Source organism: Rhodamnia argentea, chromosome 1, assembly GCF_020921035.1.
Source record: "Rhodamnia argentea isolate NSW1041297 chromosome 1, ASM2092103v1, whole genome shotgun sequence".
Taxonomy (NCBI): Eukaryota; Viridiplantae; Streptophyta; class Magnoliopsida; order Myrtales; family Myrtaceae; genus Rhodamnia; species Rhodamnia argentea.
In genome coordinates, this window is record NC_063150.1 from 3,727,035 (window position 1) to 3,748,284 (window position 21,250).

The 21,250-nt window shown below is 39.8% G+C and overlaps 1 protein-coding gene, 1 long non-coding RNA gene and 1 pseudogene across 7 annotated transcripts in view; 2 read left to right on the forward strand and 1 right to left on the reverse strand.

The window, feature by feature from the left end:
* LOC115748698 (protein argonaute 10) overlaps positions 1-21,250 on the forward strand; it is a 22,163-nt gene continuing 913 nt past the window's right edge. Inside the window, exons 1-22 of one of the 6 annotated variants that reach the window (XM_030685284.2) lie at positions 1-287; positions 1,326-1,855; positions 2,247-2,455; positions 2,697-2,846; positions 2,924-3,057; positions 3,172-3,281; positions 3,609-3,715; positions 3,833-3,971; positions 4,067-4,183; positions 5,426-5,533; positions 5,618-5,689; positions 5,972-6,094; positions 6,252-6,411; positions 6,502-6,623; positions 6,862-6,999; positions 7,095-7,237; positions 7,344-7,406; positions 7,776-7,839; positions 7,936-8,071; positions 8,156-8,229; positions 9,012-9,138; positions 9,226-9,790. In XM_030685284.2, coding sequence (XP_030541144.2) covers positions 1,415-1,855; positions 2,247-2,455; positions 2,697-2,846; positions 2,924-3,057; positions 3,172-3,281; positions 3,609-3,715; positions 3,833-3,971; positions 4,067-4,183; positions 5,426-5,533; positions 5,618-5,689; positions 5,972-6,094; positions 6,252-6,411; positions 6,502-6,623; positions 6,862-6,999; positions 7,095-7,237; positions 7,344-7,406; positions 7,776-7,839; positions 7,936-8,071; positions 8,156-8,229; positions 9,012-9,138; positions 9,226-9,425 — 2,937 coding nt within the window. In that variant the 5' untranslated portion in view covers positions 1-287; positions 1,326-1,414 and the 3' untranslated portion in view covers positions 9,426-9,790. Of the gene's footprint in view, positions 288-708; positions 1,856-2,246; positions 2,456-2,696; positions 2,847-2,923; positions 3,058-3,171; positions 3,282-3,608; positions 3,716-3,832; positions 3,972-4,066; positions 4,184-5,425; positions 5,534-5,617; positions 5,690-5,971; positions 6,095-6,251; positions 6,412-6,501; positions 6,624-6,861; positions 7,000-7,094; positions 7,238-7,343; positions 7,407-7,775; positions 7,840-7,935; positions 8,072-8,155; positions 8,230-9,011; positions 9,139-9,225; positions 9,791-21,250 lie in introns of those variants that run through there. The other 5 variants (XM_048275786.1, XM_030685281.2, XM_030685279.2 and 2 more) reach the window with 5 other exon arrangements.
* The window catches only part of LOC115748708, an 11,160-nt gene continuing 10,090 nt past the window's right edge, over positions 20,181-21,250 (reverse strand). Inside the window, exon 4 of the long non-coding RNA XR_004016247.2 lies at positions 20,181-20,191. This is a non-coding gene — a long non-coding RNA (uncharacterized LOC115748708). The remainder of the gene's footprint in view (positions 20,192-21,250) is intronic.
* The window catches only part of LOC115748707, a 3,381-nt pseudogene continuing 2,503 nt past the window's right edge, over positions 20,373-21,250 (forward strand).

Consider the following 21,250-nt stretch of genomic DNA (forward strand, 5'->3'; position numbering starts at 1 on the left):
AGCCCATTTCATGTCCCTCTGTTCTAACCCAGTAACCCCCACACACTCTCTCTCTCTCTCTCTCCAACTTTGAATCTCTCCAGTTCCCAGAAAGACCAACCTTTTGCCCCTCTCTCTCTCCCTCCCTCTCTCACTCTGTGTGTGTGTTTGAATCAGACACATCTTACGCTATAAAACTCTCTCCCTCTCTTCTCTGAACCTGCACATTGCGAGACCAAGTCCTCTGCTTTCTTCGTGTGCTGAGCTAGGGAGAGCTCATTTTGCTGGGGTCGTCGTTTGGTTGGTGAGTTAGTAAATTCTCGGCTTGTTATGGGTTATCAATAATGTTTGTTTATGTGAGCCGCTCTAGCTTCTTAGCATTTAATTTCGCCGTATCCTTCAGATAGTGATTTCACTGCCCTTTTCAAGGTTTATTCCTTGTGCTTCGTTTTTGTTCTTTTCTATGTGTTCTCATTTCTCTCTCTCTCTCTCTCTCTCTCTCTCTCTCTCTCTCCCCAACCGACTCGTCCTTTCCAATTTTTTTCTTTCCTAGCTAAAAAAATATTTTTTTTTAAGCAAATTATGTTGGTGTTTGTATCTGGTTGGTCTCACTCGATGTTTTCCCAACACAAATTTTTCGGTTTTTGGTCGGGGACAGGATTGGATCCCAGTTTTGTCTTCTGGGTACTTTCCGTTTGTTAGGTTCCATTAAGAAAACCACACACGGGTATTCTCCGTTTATTAAAAAACCAGAAATTCTTTTTGCATTTCATCTCTTTATTTTTTATTTTTGGGTCTTCTTGCCTTGTGATTCTCGTCTTCAACGATTCATGATCACTGGTTTACCGAATAGAAGAAGCATCTAAAACAAGTTTCATTAGTTTCGGGGTTGACTGTCAGCTTTGTCTTCGCGTTCGTGAGGTTTCTGTTCTCTTTCATGCTGATTCTTTTGCTGGGTCTTTGAAGATTTTCTCAGCTGACATTACCAGGGGCCAAAAGGAGAAAAATTTGTGCTCGATGTTGGTTGGGCCTGTAGCATTAATTTATCCTCACTTTTGCTTGAAAATTTGGTGTGATCTGTGTGCTGAATCAGAGGTAAAAATTGACTGTGTTTTCCAATCTTTGCGAAGAAATAGTAATGCTTGTAATCTGCAACAAAGGGTGGTCTTTGTTCCACCTCTCTTCTTCTGAACCATTGCGTGCCGAAGCTGACCCCAAGATTTCACACACTCATTGATGAGATTTTCCATTCATCCACTGTTCTGCAATTGTAGCCATCTCTCTGACATGCAAGATTTTACCTTTTTCTCATTCTTTTCATCAACTTTATTTTTCTCTCAGACGAGATAGTTCCGAGTCTGTTGAAATAAGCCAAGGCCAAGGGGAGTCGGTACTATTTGCGACGTCTGTTTGGAGTTTCAGTTATCCCAAGCAGATGCCTACGAGGCAAATGAAAGAGAGCGCAGAGCAGCACCACCAACCCTTTGTCACCAAGACCACCCACCTGCACAATCCCATGAATAATCAGTCTCAGAAGTCCCCGAAGACCGCGCAGAACGGCAAGGGCCCGCCGACCTCATCACCTCCTTCGAAGAGCAGAGGGAGAAGGAGGAGAGGGAGAGGCGAGCGGAAGCCCGACCAAGGTGACGTCTGCGCGAGGCCGAGCTCTCGGCCGTGCACTGGAGAGATTGTCGTGCGGAGGGCTCCGAACGGGTGCCCACAGAATGGTGGTGGGAACCGGGTGGATTTCCCGACCTCGAGCCGGTCCTTGAGCTTGACTCGCAGGCCCGGGTTTGGGCAAGTTGGGACCCGGTGCATTGTGAAGGCCAACCATTTTTTTGCAGAGTTGCCGGAGAAAGACTTGAATCAGTATGATGTAAGTAGCCCTGTTCTCTAAAATGGGGCGATTTTCGTGTTTTTTCCTTTTCTTGTTTTTCCTCTGGGTGTTGAAAACATGTCTGCTTGCTGAGATTTGCAGAAGATAAATTTGAGATAGTTGTTAATCTGTGATACAACAGTTGGGACCCTCAATCTGACAGACAATGTAGTTTGATGTCGTCACATGGCGTCTTTTTCTTCTTTATCTTTTGTGGTCTTTTACATTTGGAGCTGACAATGAAAGTGGTTTTCAATTTGCCTTGTCCTTTTCAGAGGTTTTAATTTGATTAGCTGTAGATAGAAACATCTGCGCTTCAGAGTTTTGTTCTTATTGTTTTGCTCAGCTATCTGATTTTTTTTTCCTGACTCCGTCTATGTGCTCATGGCAGGTCAGCATAACACCAGAAGTGGCATCAAGGACTGTGAACAGAGCCATCATGGCAGAGTTGCTGAGGCTGTATAGAGAATCTGACTTGGGAATGAGATTGCCTGCTTATGATGGGAGGAAGAGTCTGTACACTGCCGGTGAGCTTCCCTTTGCTTGGAAGGAGTTCACCATTAAGCTCTTAGATGAAGAGGATGGAGTTAATGGACCCAAGTAAGTTTTTATGACATCGAAATCTCTGTTTATAATCTCTTTATAGAGTTACTTTTTACGCAAAATTCACTTGGAATCTGCCTTGAAAAATGTAGGAAATGATAGACTTTCAAGCATTATACTTTGCGTGCGTTAGGCATTACTCTAGATTTTAAATTGCTTAGTCACTGAATCGTAGAGAGTTGCATTGGCAAAATTCTTTCTTATGCTCAAGTCTTGGGCATTTTTTGCAATTTTTCAGGAGAGAAAGAACATATAAGGTTGTTATTAAGTATGTTGCTCGTGCAAACATGCACCACTTAAGCCAATTCCTAGCTGGTAAGCGTGCTGACGCCCCTCAGGAAGCGCTTCAGGTACTTGATATCGTTTTGAGGGAGCTTTCCACGAAAAGGTAAATAATATCCTCTTATAATAGAGTTTCCACCTCACCCTAAAGAAATGACTTTTTTGAGGATGCAACGTATGCAGGTTTTGCCCCATTGGTCGCTCATTTTTCTCACCCAATATACGAACACCCCAACAGCTTGGTGATGGCTTGGAATCATGGTGTGGTTTTTACCAGAGCATTAGGCCTACTCAAATGGGTTTATCCCTGAATATTGGTAATTGGACCAAATTGATTTCACTCTTTAAGCCAAACCAACTAGAGGATTTGGTCCCTTGATACACCACGTTGCTTCCTTTATCTTCTTTGAGAATTCTTTTGTACATCACAGATATGGCTTCGGCTGCGTTTATTGAGCCTCTTCCTGTGGTAGAGTTCGTGGCCCAGCTTCTAGGCAAAGATGTCCTGACGAGGCAATTATCTGATTCTGATCGCATCAAGGTATGTTATCTTACATGATGTCTATGAGTCGACTTCGCAAAGTTGGGGTATTGTGAAGGCTAGATATTGGAGAAAGTAAATTATGGAGTGGCATGATGTGGATCAAATCAATCAGTTGTTGAAATTTTATCTTTTAAAAGGGTAGTTCTCACAATAAGTTGTGTTTTTCCATGGATTGTTTTGCCGAGGCACTCCATAATGCGTTTCCTCTTTGAGATCAACACAAAGTTGGCTCAGTGTCTGGTTGATCTATTGAAAATAAATGGTTATATCTTAATGAATATGTGATGGTGTACTTGCTCTCTCTGATGAAAAATATTCTGCCAGATTAAAAAGGCCCTTCGAGGGGTAAAAGTTGAAGTGACGCACAGAGGGAGCGTACGGAGAAAGTACCGTGTTTCAGGGTTGACATCTCAGCCAACGAGAGAGCTAGTGTAAGTTTTCACTCTTTACTTGTCACATGAAAGTCCTGACAGTAAACTGGAGCCATCTATAGTTGAAAATAAGCTAAATCTCTCCGTTATTGGCATGTCTCAAACATTGGTTTCTAGATTTCCTGTTGATGACAATTTGAACATGAAGTCTGTCGTGGAATACTTTCAAGAGATGTATGGCTTTACAATACTGCATACACACCTTCCTTGCCTCCAAGTAGGAAATCAAAAGAAGGCAAACTATTTACCCATGGAGGTAACAAATTATTACAGATTGTCAAATAAATTCCTTCTGGGGAAACTTTTGCTAATGCTTTCCTAACATAATTTACATTACTTTGACTTTGTCAGGCATGCAAAATTGTTGATGGGCAACGATATACAAAAAGGTTGAACGAGAAGCAAATTACCGCCCTTCTAAAAGTTACATGCCAAAGACCTAGGGATCGTGAAAATGATATTCTCCGGGTATTATTACTTTATTTTTTTCGTCTTTTATAATATAAAGATAGCCTTCTGGTATATTTTTTTTGTTGACTTATCATGATATATCACTGTCATCTCAAGCATGTCATCGGTTCAATCATTAAACCAAGAACATTTGCTTTAAGACTAAAAATCAAGACTTTTGTCTTTATCATACCTTGGATGCATCTCATCAATCATGTTTTTGGCACACACCGTCTTCCTCGTTAGTGAATCCAGATGGAGTCCGTATTCTATTTGTTCATGACATTCATTCTTAATTGCTTCTATCTGTAGCAGACACAAGTTGATGAAGCCAACCTTTTGGTCAGGGCAGGCTTTTTTCTTATTTTTGTGTGAAAGCTGCCTCAGCAAATTCCAAGTCATGAAATATACTAAACTTTTTAGATTAGATAAGACCTTAGCCTGAGTCTGGGTGGATGGCCCGAAATTTTGCTTGTTAGCACTTGATGGTTTGGGAAATCCAACGTGCGTCGCGTGGCTACACCACTCTACCGTCTTTGCTATGGTTCCTAGATAACAACGCATACCTAATGGCCCAAGAGGAACGGCAAATGTCCTGTTGGAGTCCACCCTGTTTCTCCTGGGGGTGGGGATGGAATTTCTGCCTCTGAGCAGGGACTTCTGTGGCCTCGTCCTGGATATGATTCTTTCTTGTTTTTGGGTAAATACTGAATAGAAAGCAACATTTGTTATTCATATTGTTACTGGTATGAACGCTAAATTACTCTCTTTTAGAATGTCTTGCACATATTTTATATTCCTTTAAGAAATCTTGGTCAAAATCATTGTCTTATTAAGTTAGTTGTTAAATTTGATATAGAGAAATCTCTATCAGAATGTCTCATTTAGGATTTTGACTGAGATTTAAGGTTCTTAAAGAAAAGTGCAAACGGGGTGGGGTACTCCAAATAGTTGTGTTAAGTGGAATGGGGAAGAGGGGAAGGGTGCAGGGCAGGATGGGGAACATTGACTCGCACACCGCTCCATGGACATCCAGAGTAGGACAGCCTTTTCTATTGTAAAGGTTAAAAAGAAGGGAAACGTATATCAATATCCAATTTCAATTTTCTGGTTTTTGAGTTGGGCTCAACGGTCTTGTATTTCTACTATATTCTATCGCGCTGTATTATTTAGAGGAGTAGCTTTTTTCCCCACTTGAACTTGGCTGTTTATGTCTTGATGGGCTTATTATTCATTTTTGGATCATGTAAACAAGTGCAGACTGTTCAACACAATGCCTATGATCAAGACCCTTATGCCAAGGAATTTGGGATCAAGATCAGTGAAAAGCTGGCATCTGTCGAAGCTCGTATCCTTCCAGCCCCTTGGGTAATATTTTAAACCTTTTCTCTTACATTGCATATGATGGGCAGGAAGTTCATATGATTCCCTTGTAATGACACATATTTGCAGTTGAAATATCACGAAACTGGAAAAGAGAAGGATTGTTTGCCTCAAGTTGGTCAGTGGAATATGATGAACAAGGTATCTCAGCACCCGTATAATATTCATCTTCATTTATTATGAATTGAATGCAGCAGGGACAGTTGCATCATAGTTCTACAACTACAATTATAGAAACAAAGAAAGTTTTTCATGTCAATCAGTGAAAGTTTGTAGATGTTGAAATAAGAAGTCTTCACTAAAGATTCATTTCAACTTGCATGGTGCTTTTTTAGCTCTCGTTTTATTGGTCTAGAAGTTGTTTTGTGTATTTTCGATGCTCGTACTGCTTCAGCTCGAAGTTGTTCTGTTTATAATGTGCAGAAAATGATAAATGGTATGACTGTCAATCGGTGGGCGTGTATCAACTTCTCTAGGAGTGTGCAGGAAAGTGTTGCAAAGGGGTTCTGCAGTGAACTCGCTCAAATGTGTCAAGTTTCTGGAATGGTGGTACTCTTTTCCTTATCCTTGATAAAAAAAAACACTTGCATAGGACTCTTTTTTATATGTTTTGGTGTTCCTTTCTTTTTCTTTTATCCTTTTCTGGTTTTTTCGTGTTATTCCTTTGACTAAAAGTTTCAATACTTTTTTTTTCTGTTTGAAGGAATTTTATACTCAGCCCGTCATACCCATCCATAACGCGAAGCCAGAGCAAGTAGAGAAAGCTTTGAAGCATGTTTACCATGCATGCATGAATAAAACCAAAGGAAAAGAACTAGAGCTTTTATTGGCAATTTTGCCTGACAATAATGGCTCCTTATATGGTAGGCCGTACAAGCTATTTGGCGCAATGTTGGGTCAGTGAAATTAGTTTTAAACTATAAAACTGACGTTTTTCCATTAATATGATGTAGGGGAACTCAAAAGAATATGCGAGACTGATCTTGGTATAATATCGCAATGCTGTCTCACAAAGCATGTTTTCAAGATCACCAAGCAGTACTTGGCAAATGTATCCCTGAAGATCAATGTTAAGGTGATTTGAAACTTCTGATCTTTTGCTATTTCCAAAAACAATGGAAAGATCTGCACATATTTCTTGCTAATTTCACATGTTTTAATGGCAATTGATATCCTTTAATTTCCACGAATCTTTCTTCAGCCATGTCCACTGTTTGAAGTGGCCTGCTCTTAGATTGGTTGTCTTCGTCATCGTGATTGATTGTATGCTACCTTTCTCTTCAGACTTTCATGTAAAATTTGTCTTTGTGCAGATGGGTGGCAGAAATACTGTTCTTTTGGATGCAATTAGCTGCAGAATTCCATTAGTTAGTGACATACCAACTATAATATTCGGAGCAGATGTGACCCACCCGGAGAACGGGGAAGACTCTAGCCCCTCAATAGCTGCTGTACATATGCTGATCAATTTACCGCATCTCTACAGTCTTGAGCGCATAAATGTTAGTAACACAGCCTTTTCTTATAAATGATGTTCTTTATGTAGGTAGTAGCATCTCAGGACTGGCCTGAAGTTACAAAATACGCAGGACTTGTTTGTGCTCAAGCTCACAGACAGGAACTTATCCAAGACTTGTACAAAACATGGAATGATCCAGTTCATGGAACTGTTAGTGGGGGCATGATCAGGTACAAGGATATCCTGAGCATTAGATTCTAACTTGGTTAGAACTGCTTTTCTTGCGTGGCACAAAGGGGGACTCTAATCCTTATCTCGTGTGTTGTCTTCACACAGGGATCTTTTGGTGTCTTTTAGAAAAGCAACGGGGCAGAAGCCGCTGAGGATAATATTTTACAGGTTCATATCGTCCTTAACATTGTTCACTGTATGTTCTTAAAGGCTAAATTTGAATCCTTGTTTTGTACCCAACTAAATATGTTATGGATCCTCAGCTTAGGGTGTTTGTATAAATAACTGATAAGAAGAGGGATGATCCAAGTATGTGTTTTCTGTAGTCTAAATATTTTCTTTCTGCTATTGTTTTGTAAATTGAGTGAAAAATTTTACTGTCTTGTTCATTGCTGCTGGTGATGTGGGTGTAATTCCTTCTTCTTTTTTCGAGCGAGTGATACATGTTATGCAATGTTTTGTTTTTTTAAGTAAAGGTAGGTTCATCCATTTTTCATTTAGCTGTTCGATACTCATATTACTTTATGAAATGTGCAGGGATGGCGTAAGTGAAGGACAGTTCTATCAAGTTCTCTTGTATGAATTGGATGCGATCAGAAAGGTGAGGATTTGTGTACATATACATATATGCTTTTTTCGTCTTTATCTACTTCATATAGAACTGAATCTACCGTTGCCCTTGGAAAAATACTTGCAGGCTTGTGCTTCACTAGAACCAAACTATCAACCGCCTGTAACTTTCATTGTGGTGCAAAAACGACACCATACACGGTTGTTTGCTAACAATCATAGAGACAGAAGCAGCATTGATAAGAGTGGCAATATTCTTCCCGGTAAATGAAAAAGTTTCATCTTCACATACCTGCACCATTTTGCTTCTTTTTGGAAATGTGACATTGTCAAATTTGTTGTTTTAGGTACCGTGGTTGATTCAAAGATTTGCCATCCCACAGAATTTGACTTTTACCTTTGTAGTCATGCTGGAATTCAGGTAAATTTCTTTGCTTGATCCTTTCCTATTTATCAAGCGTCCCTCACCAAACGGTAAAGGAACAGATGTGCTAGGAGCTTCAAAAGTTTCCTCTCACAGTATTTTGGACAGAAACTAAGGATTTTTCAGTAGGAACCAGTGCTTGGTAGATATAATCACCTTCTTGTGAAGTGAGAATATGTTAGGTGGACATTGAATATAGCATTGGAGAATAAAGTAACAGGAAGTATCAATCTTATGGCCAAACATGTGGACAATATAGTCACAGCGAGGCTGCGATTTTTCGTTTCCTGCCATTATTGGGTAGAAATTGCGAACTATTCTGAGGTAAACAGGTTATAGTACTGAACCATCTAGGCAATTGACCTTTCGGTCCTCCTGTGACTGGCAATTGAATTTGCAGCCAGGATCTTAATTTGATGAGGGGGCCATCAGGAGAAGACTTGCATATTATACGCACCTAGTGAGTAGGAAATGAGAAGTTCAGGGAAGCAATTTTTATTGTGATCAATTTATCCTTATTTGACTGAAATGCAACACTATTGGTTACTTGTATGTGAGATTTGTACATTGGACCTCAAATTGTAATTTGGAAGTAAGACTCGAAGAAATGTCGCATCACTACTTTCTTTAGACTTTGAGTGGATATGATCAAATTGTTTGTACATAGTCCTTCCAATGTGGTTCTACGTCCAAGTACGTGGTCATAGAAGATATATATTGTATTTTCTTTGCGGAATATCAAAGGTGTTAATTTTGTGCGTCTCCTTGCTCATTGATAGGGAACAAGTCGGCCAGCTCATTATCACGTCCTATGGGATGAGAATAATTTTACAGCAGATGGAATTCAGTCGTTGACGAACAATCTCTGCTACACATATGCAAGATGCACGCGTTCGGTCTCAGTTGGTAAGCTAACCCTTATCACGTTGACTATCAAGAACATGTGATCATTGCATTACCATGTCTTTAACTGGACGCCTGGGTTCATTGCAGTGCCTCCTGCGTACTACGCACACTTGGCTGCTTTCCGAGCCCGCTTCTACATGGAGCCGGAGGCACAAGAGAATGGATCGACGGGGAGTGGCGGCGGCGGAGATCACAAAACCAAAGGTGTGCGCTTGACCGGAGAGTCAGGCGTGAGGCCATTGCCAGCTTTGAAGGAGAACGTGAAGAAGGTGATGTTCTACTGTTAGAAAGGGCCAGGGGGCGCGGCAGCCACTAACTTCCGATCTTCGAGTCTCAGTCTTACTGGTAGATGTGTACATGCTCTGTCTATAAGCTGTAGATGGTTGCCCCAGAAAATTGAGTTAGAGAGAGAGAGAGAGAGAGAGAGAGTGCAGGAAGTGTTTTAGGCCCTTTTGAAGTGGAGGATGAGAGAGTTAAAGTTGCAAATAGACAAAATAGTCAAAATCAGATAGGAGAGGATAGAGGGTAATTCTCATCCTGGCTGTAACCATCGGTTCTAGGAAGAAGGGGGAATTTGATGGATCAGAGTAGCCATTGTAAAGAATGTTTTTTTCCTTTTCCCAGTGTAGTCAAATCAAATCCTTAAAGTTGGTAAACCTTGTCTCATCTTGCCTTGTGCTCATGTGATCATGTCTTTTCCCCTTCATCGGAGACTAGAGTGTGCAACCGGATCGGGTTTATTCAGAACCCTGGTCGGATCACCCGAAAAATAGTGCCGAAAATCGGTTTACATTCAAACCGGTCTAGGAACCGGTTCCACTCTTTGGGAACCGATTGAAACTGGTGGGGTTCCCAATTTTAGTGGAGATTTACCCTGACCGATTTTAGAATTGATTTTTAGCTACTTTTTAAAAAAAGAAATCCTAACCTCACTTGCCACCCTTGCCTCCCCTCCTTTGTTTCGTGTTTCTCATCTCGTCTCTCTCTCTCTCTCTCTCTCTCTCTCTCTCATTGTCGCCACCATCAACTCGCCCCTCGTTGTCACCGACTCGTCGTGGCCTTTTGTCTCATTGTTGCCGGACTAACCACCATAGCCTCTCGTTGTCTCCTCTATGTTGCATCTCACCGATACCGACGTAGCTATCCAAAGCAAGCATATTATTTTGATGGAAAAAATAAAATCAGAAAAATAAACAAAAGGAAAACAGGTTCTCGGGTAAACCCTAGAACCAGATTGAAAAACAAGGTCGGTTCCAAAACAGGTTTCGGGGCAAACATGGTTGGTTCTAGGTTAAAAAAATTGGAAACCGATTATAACATGGTCGGTTTCGGGATCTAGGTCTAGACCCTTCCTATCTGACTCATGCTTACCGCTACTATAGACTATCAAGAGGCGTACTTGTCTTTTGGTCTCATGTTGTACTAGTACGGGCCGTGCCAGACGATTGGTCCAAGTCCCCCTCTTTTTTTCCTCTTAAAATTGTCGAAGAAAACCCTCCTTTTGAATATTTTGATTCTAACAAAACTATACTTATTCGGAGAGAATCTTTATAATGGTTATTAACTTCTTATTGCGGGAGAACAAGTGAACAAAAGCTCATATTGATTTAATTCGACATTCGAGACTTAAATGGAAGTAGTCATGTATTTGCTTTTGAAGTAGTTCAAATGGAGTATGACATGTCAGAAGGACTTTATTGAATCTCACAGACAATTGTTTAAAGTTTGTTCGATTCAAAGAATCTCCTTCTAAAGACTGCTTCTCCATATAGTTCAAATTCTGCAATATTTTCCATGCATATTCCCAAGACTCACGTTTGACAAGTTTTCGATATTGGCGATATCATTTTTGGAAGTTCGTGATATTTGATTGAAAAGATTATTCTTCAATCAAATTAGGAGAATATTTACGATTGGATATCACTTCCTAGAAATGAAGAATTGCTGTTTATTTGATTCACTCTACTTTTAGAAACTAAAGATTTAGTTGTATGGGCAATCGAATCTGAAGAGTTCAGAGTTTACTCCAACAGCTACCATATCTTCTTGAGATACGGTCTCGTTCAATTACTATTGATGACGTTGAATCTATGATTGATGCGATCCTTTGAAGGTTTGTTCAACGGCTAGTTTGGAAGTAAATGAGTATAAAAGAAGATCCGTGGTGACCAGCAGAGATAGTGAGAGAACATTTAATTCAAAAGGCTGAATGTTTTAGATGCACATTCTTTTTTAAAAGAGCTCAAAGTTATTTCATTGTGAGGATTTGTAATAGCGATTGAGAGTATCATCTCTTGTAACCTCATTGAATTCATTCTAGTGGAATCTAGCCAGTCGGCTGTCATCATGGGAGAGTGGACGTAGGCCTAACAAGCCGAACTACTATAAATACTGCGTGCAATATTCTCTTCCCAGAATTCTTATATTAGTTTATTTGCACGTACTCTTATTGGTTTTGTTCAGTCGTGTCTTGAAACTATTATATTTCCGCATTAAGTTTCATTTTGGTTAGAATTACCTATTCACCCCTCTATAGGTGATATTGCTATATACAACAAAAATATTAAATATTTTTAATGAAATATTCAAACCAATTTAACTAATTGTTGTTATATATTGAAAAAAAAATCGATTGAGGAGAATTAATGAAAACGTTCATTCTATTGAATCATATTAGAGAACAATGACAGAGAGACAATGACACTTAAATTACGATCAAATAGAATGTCTAATGGTGTCCCTGTTTTAATGATGAAAAGAAGAGGAACACTCGTGGTTCAGATGACCAGGAGAATAATAGCATACGTTCATAGGTAAATTTCCAGTTCATCTTGTTACCTTTGGGGAGGATTTGTTATCTCTTAATAGAGAAAAATACAATGGGTTATAGTCATTAATTTGTAACTAACACTATCCCAAAAACCCAGCTATATTTCCTACAATGTGGGGCTTAGGACAATCTGGCATCCTTATTGTTCCAACACTCTCTCCCCAAGCTGGAGCGAAGATGTCCTCGGTGGTCAACTTGGATACCATATTCTAGGAAACACCTTCAGAGAGAGCCTTGGTGAATACGTCTACAAGTTGCTCATCACTACGGATATAAGGAGTTTTAATTGTCTTGTCTTGAACCTTCTCACGAACAAAGTGTCAATCGACTTCTATATGTTTTGTTCGTGTATGGAAACTGAATTTGAAGCATAAGACTTAGGAGTTCCAAACCCCAATTCTTGCACAAGCAATCGAAGCCAAATCATTTCACTTGTAGTTGAGGTCATGACTTTGTACATTGTACCCTCACTACTAGTGTGACCATGTTTCTTCATCAAAATATCCCGACCCGGACTAGATTTTAGATATCAAAATATGCAATCCACAAGAGCCATGTGTCCTTCAGTATGAGCATGCATGGAGTGGCTTACATAGCTAACGGCTTAAGCGACATCCGGCCGAGTAATGGTTAAGTAGATCAGCCGTCCAACCAACCTTTGAAACAAACCAATGTCGGGTAATTGCGGTGACGTTGTCAACAAATTTACTAGCATAATTCACGAGAGACTCCATAGGAGTAGTTTCAAGTTTCCCGATCTCTTTTAACAAGTTAAGAGTATATTTCTTTTGATTGACAAATAATCCTTTACTGGAGTAAGCCATCTCTATACCAAGAATACAGCGCAAGTGTCCCAAATCCTCGGTGCCAAACTTCACATTCAAGTGCTGCTCGAGAGCCTTGATTTTATGAAAATTATCACCAGTAATAACTTTATCATCCACTAGGGCAAGGACAGCCACCATTCATTTAGCATTCCACTTAGCAAACAATGAGGATTCAAAAGCGTTAAACTCACTTACGAGTTCCGCATTAATTGCACGGTGAAGTCCGGATTGAGTTGAGATGATCTGGCATGGTCCTTGTCGTTATTGTCATAGCAATATCCGAAACGCGATTCAATTGTAACAAAGAAAGGAAACAAATGAAATTGACAAAATGTTAAGCCAGAGCGTTTAAAAGTGTGACATGTTTCACTGGACTTTGACCCAAACAAAAAAAAAAAGTTTTACTAGCCACATTTAGCTTATTTTATTTTATTTTATTTTTAAAAGCTATGGGCCAATGGTCAGCCGTTGTCGGCCAGCCATTGGGCCGGATTGGGTCACCGATAAATCATTGATCTAAGTTTTAGGGCCGAGGCCCAAAGATTCTTAATGATGGGCCGAGACCATTATTCGGGCTTGGACCAGCCCATTAGGTTAAATGGGCCTAGCATAGCCCAAATCCAAAACGGGATCGTTCCATCCTGAGTCTCGTCAGGTACCTCCAAATCGAGGTCAATCGGCGCAACTCTTCTTATCCACTTTCTTGGGTACGTCAAAAGCAAGCACGACGTGCTCATAAGCGCACCTCGACCACCTTGGGCCAACTCTTCTTATCTAATGTGTCGGACGGCTGCGTGGGTCACAAGATCCCAAGCAAAAGCCGGTTCATCCACTTGCCGGACTAGATTTTCTTATGTTCTTTTCCTGTTATTATTTCCTTTTTTTTTTTTTTGGTCAATAAGTTGCTTTTAAATAGACCTAATACTCAAAAAAAAAAAAAACCTCCAATTTTAGCATCTATCTCAATTATATCCAAAACTTATTTTTTGTCTCATAAAAAATCGGCAGTTTTTACTTTTACCTCAATTCTACCGGCCTAATACCTAAAAATCCCAATTTCAGCATCTATTTCAATTATATCCAAAAAAAAATTTTGCCTCATAAAAAAGCCCATAACTTTTACTTTTTCCCAAATTCTACCACCTTTAATCTTGCGTCCATAATTACCGTTAGTTAATCCTACACGACTCGAATTTTCTCGCTCAACTTATCAATACATCTTCGAAATTCAGAAATAATAGTTTTCACGGACGACGAGATTTGAGATTGTTTGTCCAAATAATCAGTTCTCCACATTTAGCCCCGTTTATCGGGTTGTTGAGTGCGGGGGAGAATCCAAAACGAGCCGTCTTGATGGCTCTGTATCTTCGGGCAATGTGAAGGGAAAGTATACAACAAAAGAGAAGTTATGGATTTTTTTTTTTTTCATATCAATTTTCTTGAGTTATAATTCATTAGCGAAATGAAAACGCTACGTAAGATTAACTAATGATGATTATAGAAGGAAAGCTAATGGTGGTAGAATTGGGATAAAAGTAAAAATTTGAGATTTTTTTATGAGACAAAAAAAGTTTTGGATATAATTGGGCAAATGCTAAAGTTGGTTTTTTTTTTTTTTTGTATTATGTCGATAGAATTAGGACAAAAGTAAAAGTTGAGTGTTACGTATGAGACAAAAAAAGTTTTGATATAGCTGGGACATATGTTAAAGTTGAAGATTTTTTTTTTTTCGGTATTGAGCCCTTAATCAAATATAGCAATGACAGATTCCACTTGAGATGCTCCTTGCTCGATCATATTAGTGATCCGACCTAAATCATTTGCGGGTAGATCAATATGTTCGTTTAGTGATTGGCAATTGGGAACATTAGAGCATACACCGCCGGTGTGAAAAGAAAGAAAGAAAGAAAGAGTTACGCTATCCATCATCGATTTCACAGGCTTGACGATCCATTTTCCCATTTAAAAGGCGAGTTTAGTGATATGATGCGCCACGTGTAGTTTAGTCCGGCATCGGTGGAGGAAAAGCGTCCACCCCTCCATGGATTGGCCAAGGGAAACCAAACAAGTTGCTATCGATCTAACGACGATCGAGTGGTTCCAAATTCCAAGATTGCTTAGGTGATTGCATGGAGATCGATCACGCGTGCCCAGGACGTGCCTGTCTTTGTAGCTAAAGCACGAAACTATGCCCGTTCTTTCGAATTGTCATGACACTAAAGTCCAAAATAGTTACGCAAGAGCCATTTTACGACGTCTTTCTCAATCATAGATTTCTCAGCTTCTATTTCTTCAGTAGCAGCACACGTCACCATTGCTGCTCTGAAATTGAACGAAGTAAATCCGAAATTTAACACCACTCTACGGAATACAAGCAGAAGAACAGCAGCTCAGTCAAAGCAACTTCAGAAAATTGGAGGCAAAGTGACTCCGGGCCTCAAAACAAATTTCGTAAGTAAAGGTGAGTTCGAATGGCAGGAGGCTCCACCACGAGCTTCAGGCAGACTTCGAGAACAGCAGTCTCTTAACAATGAAGCAATGCAACGCACACATTGCTCCATATAAACCATTATACAACCACCGCAGCGACGACGACGTAATCTATGAAACAAAAAAAAAGACTCACCTCTTCTGTGACAATCGTCTAGCGTCGACATGCGACAAGACACGATATGACACACTACATGACACGACATACGATACGTCATTTCTAAAAAAATAAAGAATTTCGACATGTTAGGATACGTTTATTTACATGATAAAATATCGTGTGTATATAAAAATATCAGTATTGAGTTTCTTTTTTCTTTTTCTCTTTATATGTTAGGGATTCAAGATTTGTTTTTTTTTTTTTGGGCTTACCGGGTATATTAATTTTGGGGTGATTGGGTAAATAATTTAATTGTATATTTTTTGGATAGATTTACATTTTGATCTCTAATTTATTGAAAATGTTTAAAATTAACTTCGTGTGTCTCGAAAAGGCGTGTCGAATACTTGGACTAGTGTGTTCGAAGTGTTGACTACGTGTTGGACATTGACACACATCCAATAGGACATAGATGCCTCCGAAGAGTGTCCCCGCTTCCTAGCTTTTCACAGTACTTGCCCCCCATTTCCTTTTTGAGTGTGAAATTTTCTCAGATTTTTTTATTACTATAATTGATAAGTTAGGAACAAGTTCTACTAGAGATGAGGAGTTCCATGATCAGTTCAGATTCCACCTAAAACTTACCTTGTTGGAATCAGTTTTCCAATTATTGAAATCTAAAACTTACCTTACATACCGTGAAACTCGAAACTTATGACATCACAAATTCTAAAGGATTGGTTTTAGGATTTACTCGGGAACCGATCAATTTTTTAGTCTAGCATCCAGCTAAGCCGATCATCCCCCAAAGTCGGACGGTATGACAATTAGCTTCTAGTCACAAATCTCGTTTGTGGAAACTGCATCACTTGCTTATCTGGTTTCATCATTTTGACTCTTCATTTTTTTTTTACTTTTATATGTTTTTATTGTAGGCTAAAATTAGAAGATAATTAAAGTTATGATGAAACATATCCAATTGATAATATTCAAACAACAAGTTGCAACTTTGAAAATAATAAACATTATTCTCCGGCCAAATAAAAGGATTACGGTGGATATTATTTCTACAATTACAAAAAAAATACTTAAGGACTTTACTTGGGTGATGGTACCGTCACTTAACGGTGCAACTTGAATTGTACATATCAGATGTGGATGTTTAGGCGACAAGCATATGACGCGTATATATGGTGTGCATGGATTTGTCACTCTCACGGATTGTAATCTTAGCTTTTCTCAATTCTTTGTAACATAACAAATAGAAATATAATTATTTTGTATACATTATCTTTTAATTTTAGCTTACAATAAAAATAAAAATAAAAAGGAAAAAATGAAAAGTCAAAATGGCGAAATCAGATCAGCAAGTGATCTGATTTACACAAATTGAGATTTGTGGCCATAAGCTGAACCTCGTACCGTCTGACTTTGGGGGACGGTGACTTAAGTAATTTCCTTTAAGTCTATGGTTAGCTAAAGGCCAGAACTTGAAGTTCAAATTAAGCTAATTAAGTACAATTAAAACATCCGTGAGCTCTTATTAATCTGTTTTTGGACACACTTCTCGTGCAACAGGACGTCATCGATCCATCTTTGTGTCTTTCTTCTATCGCTCGTTCCAGCGCTCTCGGAAGCTGAGGTGCAGGCGCTCGCGTCAGATTTTGATCAAAGCCAGTCGTCCCCCTCGAGAAGCAGAAGAAGAAGAAGAAGAAGAAGGTGTGGGCATTCCTGTCCTGAGATCCGCGCTTCTCTCTCTGTTTGGGAAGGTACTGCTCGCGAGAGGCTTTCGCTTCGTCCCCACCGATTGTCGGGCTTTTCTTCGTGCCTTCTCTCGCATTCTTGTCTAGTAATCCTCTTTTATCTACCGATGGTCTCGGTTCTGTTTGACACAGTGCAAGACTCTTGCATCTCTCTCAGCTTCGTCTATCTCGTGGTGATTTTTGTCCGGTCTTTGTGGGTACTGTTGTTGGCCCCTCTCGGTTCTCGGTGATTTTCTAGGGTTTTAGCGAGTGCCCTCCAGCCCAACTCGTGGGGTTCACCGATCAGGTAATTTGTTGCCTCTGTCCAATTTTTTTTTTTTTTTTTTTGGTTGCACTTCATATCAGCTATATAGGCTCATATGAAGTCGGTCTTTCTTTAAAGAATGTTTGACTGGGTTTGAAAGGAATCGTAACCTTATTCGAATATTAGGCGCTTTTGGGCACTTACTCACCAATGCATTTTAGTTATTTGGTGAATTGCTTGGCAGAACCTCTGTCAGCGTAGCTTCGATTTGTTATTTGTGGCTGTGTGCTTGCCCACTTCTTCGATTAATCTCGAGGAGTGTCAGTAGTTAGACAATAATGTTTGTTTCTTTCAGGTGTCATGGTCGCTAGGATCAAAGTGGCTGCATTTATTTGCTAGAAAGTGTCTCTGTAGTAAATTGTGGAAGCAAGCTTTTTTCCAACCTGTGCACTAATAGTGTTCTAGTGCATGGAGTTGATGCCTCTTGACATGGCTTCTTTGCGTTGACATCTGGTATTCAGAATCAGCAGGTGCTTCATTGAATCTCGCATTCTTTTTCTAGTTTGGGATGTCCTCTCTATCTCTCACTGTTCTGATTTTCCTTTGTAGCATACTGTGCTAAATTCTTCTCCTTGTTTTTTGTTTTCTTTTTAATATTCCTGCTTGTGCTGAAGCTCATCATAGTTTACTTGTATTGCTGACTTCACTTATTGTAGATCACATTTTGATTTGGCAGTCTTATCTGGAGGTTCTAGTTGCTATTCCTTAAATTTTGATAGATGGACTCAATGAGTAAATCTGCTGGCCCAGATAGAAGGAGGACGAGATCTGACGCTTGGGAACACTTTAAAATGACAGGTAATAGCCAAGACAAAGCTGAATGTTGATATTTGTGGGTTTCCTATTTGCTGTAAACATGGGACTAGTGTGATGCATAATCATTTACCTAGATGTAAGCAATATCCTTATGGGAACGTGGAGAAAAGGCAAAAAGGTGCATTGGGTCAACTTGTTGGGGTTGGTAGTTCGTCTGTTCCATGGAAATCCGACCAAGATGTTAATCGAAAAGACCTAGCGGCCATGTTTATTATTGCTGAATTGCCTTTCAAGTTTGTGGAAAATAAGGCATTTCGGCAATTCGTGAGTAGAATCCAACCGAAGTTTTTAACCCCACAAGAAACACCTTGAGGCAAGCTTGTTATGAGTTATACTTGGAGCAAAGAAACAAATTGAAAATATATTTTTTTGATACATCTCCAAGAGTATGTCTTACCAGCGACACATGGACCTCGTGTCAAACTTCAGTTACATGTGTCTCACCGCATATTTTGTAGACACCGAATGGAAAAGCGGTGGAGAGATCCTTGGGTGGTTGGGTAATTAAAAATATCTTTTCTATCACCATGTATCTTGCAAGCTCAAATGACTTGGGAGTTCAATACTTGAAAAAGAGACTCATCTCTTGGAACTCTATTGTTGAATGGTGAGTTACTCCACATGAGATGTTGTGCTCATATATTGAGCTTGATTGTGGGAGGGGTTGAAAGAAATGGATGATTCACTTGTTAGAATACGCTCGGCTGTGCATTATGTGAGGTCCTCTCCATCGAGGATGCAATGGTTTAAGAGGTGCATTTAGCTAGAAATATAGAGTCCAAGAGTCTTGTATGTTTTGGATGTGGACTCGTTGGAACTCAACATACATGATGTTGGAAGCGGCTTTGAAGTTTGAAAAGGCTTCTATCTCGTTAGAGGCTCGGGATTGCAAATTTGTTGAAGAGTTTTCCAAGGCGAGAGGGTTGCCTACTAGTAGTGATTGGGATTATGCCCGTGGAATTCTTCCTTTCTTGAAGTTGTTGTATGACATGACTTTAAAAGTATCGAGTACTTCTTATGTCACTATTAATGATTTGGTGAAAGATGTATATGGGGTTCTTACGGTGATTAATTGATATTGTGGGAATGAGGATAGGAGTGGCCAAGAAAATGAAGACCAAATTCAATAAGTATTTTGGCAATGTGAACAACATCAATCTAACTTTGTTCATTGCTTGCATACTCGACCCTCGACATAAGTGGGAGTATGTGAAATGGGTGATTAATCAAGTTTATGAAAGCAAGCGGGCGGAAACTTGAGGAGATAAAGTAACGACATCTCTAAAGTTATTGTTTGAGCAATATCGCACTTGTGTATGCCCCCAAAGCAACTTGAGGTCAAAGAGTACAAGAACAATGAGCGTGGCAAAGTCTCCAGTGGTTGGTGCAGACATTTTGATTGAAATGTATCTTAGCCAAATGGGACAACAATATTTCGAAGAAAAATCTGAACTAGATAAGTATTTGGAAGAAGGATGTGAATGTTAATAGTCTTGATTTTGATATCTTAACTTGGTGGAAAGTCAATTCTTCAACGACAGTATTTTTTTTTGCCGCCCTTGCCGACCATTGGCAAGGACCGACGAGGGTTGCCTCGCCTCGACGACCACAAGCGAGGGGACCCTCCCGGCGGGCCCTCACGGCCGCGAGGGACGCCTCGCCGACCACAAGCGAGGTCGGTACTTGCCAAATTTGGGCGAGGGTTGTCACCTTCACTCGACCACAACAAAGAAAAAAAAAGAGGAAATGGGGAAAAAGAAAAGAAAAAAGAAAAAAGGAAATGACGAAGATACCCTTGGTCAGAATGAGAGCTTCAGGTCTTTATTTGAAAATTTTCCTTCTTTTTCTCCTCATTTTTTCTCATAATTACTTGAATATTTTGCTTTTGTTTCTAATGGCACCATCCACCGATATAAAGAGGCTCTAATTCAAGCAGCGTTTTCGCTCTCTAGAGGCCATGATTTCCATTTCTCCACCACCACTTTTCCAACGAGTTCAAGTGCAAAGGAGATTCATCTTCTTCAATCTGCCAGCCTCCATATTAGCATCGTTTTCAATTCAATCTTGTCATCCTGTAAACCGAAGAGCTCGATTATGATCGAAAATGGCCAGCTTGAGGAGGTCGCTCATGGGCGTTCACAGAATCTTCAGGCATGCCGCGGCATCCCGTCGGAGCTCGATCGCTGCTTGACATCCGAGCTACTCCGAGGCCCTTCTCAGGTTTTTTCGCTGCTGTGCTCGCTGCCTTTCCTTTCGATTTGTTGTCCAAATGAAGTTGTTTGATGGGTTGTTTGTTTGTCCTTTCTTTGCATAGGCCTCGAAATGACTGGGTGCCACATTTTTCTGGCACTGGTAATGGCGATGCTAGCAATCAATTCCTAGACATTGATTTATCCAATGAAGGGAGCAAGAGGCAATTGTGCAACAGGTCCTTTTTTTGTGATTGTTTACTGTTGCACGTTATGGAACTTTTCAGATGATATTGCGAATTGATTTGGACAACATGGTATGATTGATTGGTTTTGGGTTTGCATCAAGATAGGTTGTTGTACAGGAGCAGGCAGAGAGGGTTTCTGGAGCTGGATCTGGTGTTGGGGAAATGGGTGGAGGACAATATTTATTCCATGGATGTGAATGGGATTAAAGCACTCATCAATGTTCTTGACTTGGTATTTCTTACTCAACCCTGCTCTGACTCTTTTGTTTGGCTGATTTTACATGCTCTTGTCACAGTCTAGTTATGCAATTTTAACTTTTCATCGCCTTGTTTGACGTCTTAATGGCCTGCAAAGGCATCTATCTTTTGTATTACCTTTGTCCTTGGCAATAATTTATGGCTGTAAGCGAGATAGAATGATTGGTTGGGATCTATGAGTTATGAAAGAGAATACAACTATTCTTAATCTTTTGCGCATGGAATAGATTGTTATTGGAGATTTCTGCGCAATTATGTATTCTCAATTTGGGTTGATGTGTGGATAA